General features: G+C 27.9%; 2 protein-coding genes across 2 annotated transcripts; both read right to left on the reverse strand.

Annotated features, from left to right (window-relative positions):
- Positions 1–2,301: 2,301 nt before the first annotated feature.
- Positions 2,302–2,821, reverse strand: LOC147810984 (zinc finger HIT domain-containing protein 1). The gene has a single exon (XM_087161182.1). It carries the CDS (start codon positions 2,819–2,821, stop codon positions 2,360–2,362), a length of 462 nt encoding a protein of 153 aa, XP_087017308.1. The 3' UTR covers positions 2,302–2,359.
- Positions 2,302–5,616, reverse strand: Tfb5 (transcription factor B5). Its single transcript, XM_016065189.4, has 2 exons — positions 5,456–5,616; positions 2,302–3,105 (listed from the first exon to the last, which is right to left on the reverse strand). Exons 1-2 carry the CDS (start codon positions 5,488–5,490, stop codon positions 2,925–2,927), a joined length of 216 nt encoding a protein of 71 aa, XP_015920675.2. The 5' UTR covers positions 5,491–5,616; the 3' UTR covers positions 2,302–2,924.
- Positions 5,617–7,228: the final 1,612 nt, after the last annotated feature.

Here is a 7,228-nt window from a genome sequence, read left to right on the forward strand (position 1 = left end):
TCTTTCCGATCATGATAATCTAAATATATTTTTATTCATTATTTTGCACTTTCACATGTATGTATGGTGTATAAATGAAAATTATTTAGTCAATCACTTTAAACCATTCAAGTCTAGCCACATTGTAATTTTTATATGAAAAATACCTTTGTTAAAAAAAGTGGAAGTATATCTTTTTTTCTTTTATTCATACCAAGCTGGTATTTTTGTGTAGCCAAATATAAATATTTATATCTTATGATAGACAGAGTTGTAGCTTTAAAATAAATCCTAATTATGGAACTCGCTTTTTAAAAGGAAACATTTTTTTTTTTAAGGAAGCTACTCACATATTGGGTCAAAAAAAGAATGTTCGTCTAAAACGATGCATACTTAGTCATTACAATACAAATTTATTTCAGTGAATGTTTTATTTCATTATTCTATTAAAAATTATTCCAACCCGTATAAGAAAGCATACGATTTCGCTATATCTGCTGTTTAGTTTTTAAGATGTAAGAACTATTAGGCATTTTAAAAAAAGATACTTCTTAAAATTCATTTCATAATTACTCAAAAGTTTTCATTTTCCTAAACACATTTTTTACCTCTTTAAAATATAGCTTCTTTTAGCTTGGAGGAAATAAACTTCCTCAATTAATAGTTTTCTACTATTAGTTGATCTTTCTTTCATCTCTTCACTCTTTTGACATTTAAGATAATCAAAATATCTTTGTTATGCACATTCAACTGAATGTTTCATACCCATTATGGTGGGAACAGAAAAAATAACACGCTAAATAACTTTTCTTCTAATAATTGGATTTTCATGAATTAAGTGCCAATCTAGATGGTTCATAGGGATGACTTCAACTATATTAATTACTTAGCGCCATCTATTAATTATAAATTGAGTTACAGAATCAGACACAAAAACATACTTTCACTGAATAAGCATACTGCTTTTTGGCAATTAGCTGCAATTCGAAAACTGACATCAGTAGTTAAGTCAGGAGAACAGTTTAAAGTCTGGTCCCCTTAATATTAGTTTCACATTTTGCAAGGCCATATCTTTGGATCACACAGCTAAAAAATTCTTTTATTTAAATATAATTAAACCAGGTAAAAAAAATTTTAGTAATGGTCGAAATTGAAAGGTATACAAATTCTTACACCATTTTGAACAGTGTAATTTTAAACAGGGAAATGCAAAACTTGAATGAAATTGGTGAAATAGTTTCTGAATAATAAAATTTTTAAAAGGCACTATTTTAAACTTTTATTTTTTAAATTATTGTACTCTCCCCCTCTACAAAAAAACAGGACGTGTGTTTTCAACATTTACTGTACTAGATGAACAGATTTTACTTCAAAAGTAAAATAATTATTGACATTCAAATAAAAAAGGCTATCATTCAGAGAACAAGATTCAAGACATCTGACAAAATTTACATTGTACTCACAAGTCTTAAAAAAGTAGAGCTTTGAAAGAACGACTACTAGAAGCTGAACCTTTTTCTAAAAAAATAGTACTTGACACCCAAGTATTTTATACTGAAAATCTAATGTTTCTTTTCATCATGTAAACTATACACAAATATTGATTTCAAGAAGAAGAAAAAAATTTACCAGATTGCAGAAGTTTTGACATCAATAAAAAATTTACGTTCTTTTATAATTCAGTATCTTGGACTTTTTTTAATAGAAAAAGGAAAATTTTGTAAGACCTGGAAATCCTGTAGTATATAAAACTGACTTATATGAGCTGTAACCTGCCTTACTCAAAAATGGCTAGTTATTAAGGATAGAAAATGTGTAAGAGGTGATGTTTTTTTTCTAATTATTGTATTTAAAAAAAAAAGTTAGAGCATTGATAAAATATCTGCTATTCAACTGAATACTATAGTGAATTTGATATATGAGTAATATAAATGTAATGAAGAGGACAGTAACAATGAAAATTCAGACCTAGAAGATGGGGATAATAACAGCATAAAAAAGTTAGATGCTTTTAAGGATATTATTTGATAAAAACTTAACACTTTCTTTTAATTATAAAGCAAATGAAGTATTGTCTATTACGGTATGTCTAGATATGCAAATAGAAAACAAAAAGTGTGCTACATTAAGACTTCTCTTAAATTAAATACTGATAACCAACCAAAAGATGTATTTTGTGTAGAATTAAGTCTAGTTAAAAATTTCATTTAGCAATAAAAAAATTATATTAATATTAAAATAATATAGAATTTTCCCTCAGTTCCAAGCAATTATGTTTTAGAGTTTAGTGTAATTTGAAGCTTAAAATGTAAATTGCAAAAACAGATATTAAAGAACAATTTAATGAAAGAAAAAATACATAGAAATACACTACAAGAAATTATGTTGTCCACTTCAAACATCTAGTATCTTGATGAACACCATGACATCTGACGCTACAAAATTTAGTACCACATTGAACACAAGTATAAGCAGATTCAAATCCACAAACAGCACAAAAATGTCTCTCTGGATATTTGGAGGAAGGAACTTTAGCAGTCAAATAATTAGTCTTGTCTTTCGTAAAGAACTGAACTTCATCTTCTAAGAGAGCAGTGAAATTTTTTCTGAATCTTTGTTTAAAAGGTTCAGTTTTTAGTTTCCTCCTTTTCTTACTCTCAATAGTTTCTTCAAATTTTGGTGCATTCTTATGCATAACCAAATTAGCATGTGGATCATCATGAAAATTGTCCTGCTCCAAGACTTCTAGAGCTTTTTTGATCCGCCTTCTGCGGGAAGCTTCATCCATGACTTTTCTTTGGTTCGACTCCTTCACCCTGCTCGATTCACGCTTATCAGCCATGATGAAATTATTAAAGTGATTTACGAGAATACAGTAAATAAACTTAGCAAAATTGGTACAGTTTTAGCCAATGGGAAAGTCGATTCAGATAAATAAAGCAAATTTATTTTTCAGCTAATGGGAAGGATATCTGATCCATTAAGTCATCAATGCGTGTTTGAAGAACCTCTAACATCTCGGCAGCAATAAAAAGATGTGTTTCGTCGAGATCTTCTATGATAAATTTCTTTTTAAAAGCATTAGTTTCATCCAAGTGCAACAGAAATTGTTTCATTGCTGAATCACTACAAAAAAAAAAAAGTCAGTTTTAAGATTGTTTAAAATTAAATATATTCTGATATTTAATAAAAACAGTTTCAGATGGAAACTATTTTACAAACAAAGTAGACCAATCAAGATCAATTTTTTTTTCCAAATTGATTTTAAATATTAAATAAATAAATTAAATTCTCTCAATGCAATATATAGGTTAAAAAAATATGTAGTGCTTAGTAAAAGAAATTAGAATTTATATTTTTAATCTATCTCTTTGAATAAATCTCCTTCATCAAAAGATACGAAATTTTCACTTTCCGTTGACAATCAAAAGCTGGAGAGTAAGTTCAATCTTTTAAAATGTTATGTTTTAAATTAAACATTTGGTGCTTTAAATCCAAAAACATGGATGCATTTTGAAATCAACAATATTTTATTCTTAACAAAAAATGCTGAGTCCAGTCCTCTATGAAACCACTCTTTTTGGAAACATTTACGTTTATGACCACCTCATTCTGATTTAATAATATAATAAATGTGTTTAAATTTTTAAGACGTACATTCAGTCAGTACTCAGTTTCAGTCACCAAAAAACTTCACGATACACTTGTTTACATTTTAAAAAATGTTCATATATTTGTTAAATTCAAATTAGTGGCAAACAAAAACTTTAGTCAGGCTAGTATTTTTAAAATGAAAATTTCTCACCAGTACAGAACTAAGCTTAACTAGATTTCCACAGTAATAAATGCTAGATTTCTATTCTATCGTGAACAAATCTCATTCAGTATAAGTTGAACTTTAAAGCAGAATGATGTCTTATATGCTGATGATTTAAAAGCTGCATTTATTTGGAAAATATAAAGATAATAGGTATCCATTCTCAAAATCATGCCAACAGAGTCTCCAAAAAAATGTCTATTTATTAGAGTTCAAAACATATAGACTTTTAATTTTGAAGCAAATAAAGTCTTTAAATCATCGAGTACAAACTGTATCTCATTATTCAAACTTTAAACTCATATCACCAACCACAATGAACTTTCTGAATAAACTACCACATGCCTCAATGTTTTTAAAACAATTTCAGTCTTTTTATTCCTTACCTGTTCGTTAATCATAAATAATAGAAAATATAAAAAACAATCAAGTTACACAATTCAATGAATGGATTACATTCACTAAGTTAAAAAAAAAAAAAGATTAAGAAAAAATAATTAAAAGAATGCATTTTTACACTTCATTCTTTAACAATTAAGTGCTTTAAACAAACCTCATCTCAACAAACCAATACAGGGGTCTGTCTAGGTTTTTCTGAAAGGTACCTATTTTGTGAAAATTTAGACATAATTTGTGAAAAATTAAAAATTATATTAAAAAATCAATTGAAAAACATGGTAAAAATATAGATTTATTGTTTCTTAAGGGATACAAAAGTAAAATTTTAAGAAAAAGCATTTTGTGAAACTCCCGTTTTTCCTAAAGTTGAATTTGTGAAACTGCCGTTTTATCTAAAATTGAATTTGTGAAGGTACCGCTAAACGGTAGTAAATTCGGCCTGGGCAGACCCCTGCAATAACAGATTTCCTTTCACTTTTCCCATTTAACTTAATAAATAATAAAATAAATATAAAATGCAATCACTTTTATGATTTTCATCTCTTTTCATTATGATTATTTATTAGTCAATTTAAACATTGAATAATACTTTTGGCAATACTCTAAATAAAATCTTCAATATTAAAATCAAACTTAATGAACTTTTTGACTTAATGAAATATTGCACTTAATAAAATTTTAAATATGTAAATTTTAAAATATGTTTTTAAATCTAATATAATTGTGTGAACACATTAGTGAAAATGTGTATGGGCTAGTTTCTACTCTTTCCAAATTTTTACACCAGGAAAAATTAAAAAGAATGTAACTATGTAAATGTTTCAGAACTTAACAAAAAATTCAATGGCTTGTAAATTCAAATTTTTAACAAAATGTAGTTCAGAAGTTTGGAATAACTTCAAGAGTCATTTTTTAAGTTTTTCCTGCAATGTACTACATAAAAAAGATAATTAAAATTAAATCTGTATGATTTATAACCTACAACAAAATTAAGACTCTTTATCATTTATTAAAAAGAGTTACAAAACGGAATTGTTTAAAGCAAAAATCTATACAGTCAAATTTTAAAAAACAGCGACAGATTGTGAAAAAATTTCAAACAAAATCGCTTGATAGAATTTATGTTACGGTAATGGTAAATGAGGGAAAATGCAGCATTTTAGTTTGATGTACAAAATATTAGGGCCTAATAAATATCACAATTAGGTAAAAATATGTCCCAATTAATTTATTACTAGCAACACACATCGAATAACTCACCATTCCACTAAAATGCCTTTCATAACATAAACCATCTTGAATTGTTCTTAATATCCACCAAATCTATATTTTATTTCACGCGCTTTAGGATAAAAAGAAATAACTGCTCTCAAAAAAATAATATTTTAACTCTATTACATCTTTACGTTTTTATCTAATATTAAAAATAAATAAAACGTTTGCAGCAAAATAAATGCATTTCTGCCAGCTTTTAGCTGTACGTTTCTGCCCACATAAAATTAATGACTTCAAAATCTAAATAGAAGTTGAAGTCTTTTGTCATAGATTTCATCACTTATGTCGCTAACAGTGTAACAGTGCCATGGAGTTCGTGAACTTTAAGAGTTATTCTCACTGTAACAAAAAAGTCGCGGGGGTGAATTTAGAGAAGTATAAAGTATTTCACCAATCAGGTTTGTATTCGCATGGCCAGATTTGTATTAGCTGAGTTTTAGAATACAATGAGTGGCCTTTACCGAAAAATATGCGAAAATATCGTGGGAAAAAATGTGGAAAACTGTCCGTGCTGGCAAATGGCTGTAGTTCTGATAAAAGAAAAAATATTTCCAAAATTGAACTATTTATCTGTCGACTCCATTTTTTGATTTTTTCTCACCCAAAAATTTTAGGAAAAAGAAATTCATCCTAGAAAAAATTTTACATTTTTTGTTTAAAAAAAAGGGGCGAATTTGGCGAAAAATGGCCATTTTGAAGAGCCCTACTTTTTAGAAAGATGCCAAAAGAGTTAACTCTTGGTGTGCTCGATCTACTAATGCATTATAAATAAGTTTTTTCTTGTAACTTTTAACTTAAACATAACAGAGCTCAGATAACATCAGCAATCCTTAAAATAAGTGTGAATGCTTAAAATTTTAAAGATAAAAACCGAAATGTCAAATACACATCTTACACATTTATCAAAGCCAATGGCTACTTCTTCATAAAAGTTTCCATGGTGAAAGTGCCCTTTCAGAGTTCTCGTTAATAATCGAAGGGAAATAGGTGGGCCATTTTTATACTGACCCCAAACCAATGACGTACAGAAGAATAGCCTATTTAAAGAACTACTCTCGCCATAGGCACTCATAGTCTACTTTAACAAGGGAAGTGGGATAAACAGTTAGGACTAGTTTTGAGGGGAACGACGAGTGAAGTATTAGGAGCTCCTCTCTCTAAAATGAGCCACTTCTTGTTTCAATAGCATCAGACGCCCCCAAACTCATTTTGAAGGAGCAGTTCTTCAATTAGACACACTATTTATAGTTACTTGAAGCATATAGTATATATTACTCGAAGCATAGTGTAATAATGTAATCAGTGGAGGAGAAAAAAACCGGGGGGGGGGGATAGTAAAACGATGTAAATCCACAAAATATGTAAATGTTTACGAGAGTTGTTCTGTGGTAATAAAAATTACGGCAAACTTATTATCATTTTTTTTCCTTAAATATCAAAAAATAACAATAATTAAATTTTGCAAACAAGATTTTTCTTAATTGGAAAAAAAAGGATAAGAAATTAAATTTTAATGTAAATGTCCTTTATCGAAAGCGTAAAAAAAGCTTTTATTTTAAAAAAATAACAAAATTTTATGGTTAATTAATTATTTAACAAAATAATCTCATAATTATCACTTTTAGGGAATATCTTAATCATTTAATGATTTAAAAGTACTTATAAGACTTGCATAAATTTTTTTTAACATATTTTTTCCCACTTGTTGCAAGAACTTTCATAATCACTTTTTCTTTCTGTCAAAAACTTTATGATATA

The sequence above is a fragment of the Parasteatoda tepidariorum genome, chromosome 4 (assembly GCF_982258835.1).
Source record: "Parasteatoda tepidariorum strain Cologne lab strain chromosome 4, Ptep-v5.0, whole genome shotgun sequence".
Classification (NCBI taxonomy): domain Eukaryota; kingdom Metazoa; phylum Arthropoda; class Arachnida; order Araneae; family Theridiidae; genus Parasteatoda; species Parasteatoda tepidariorum.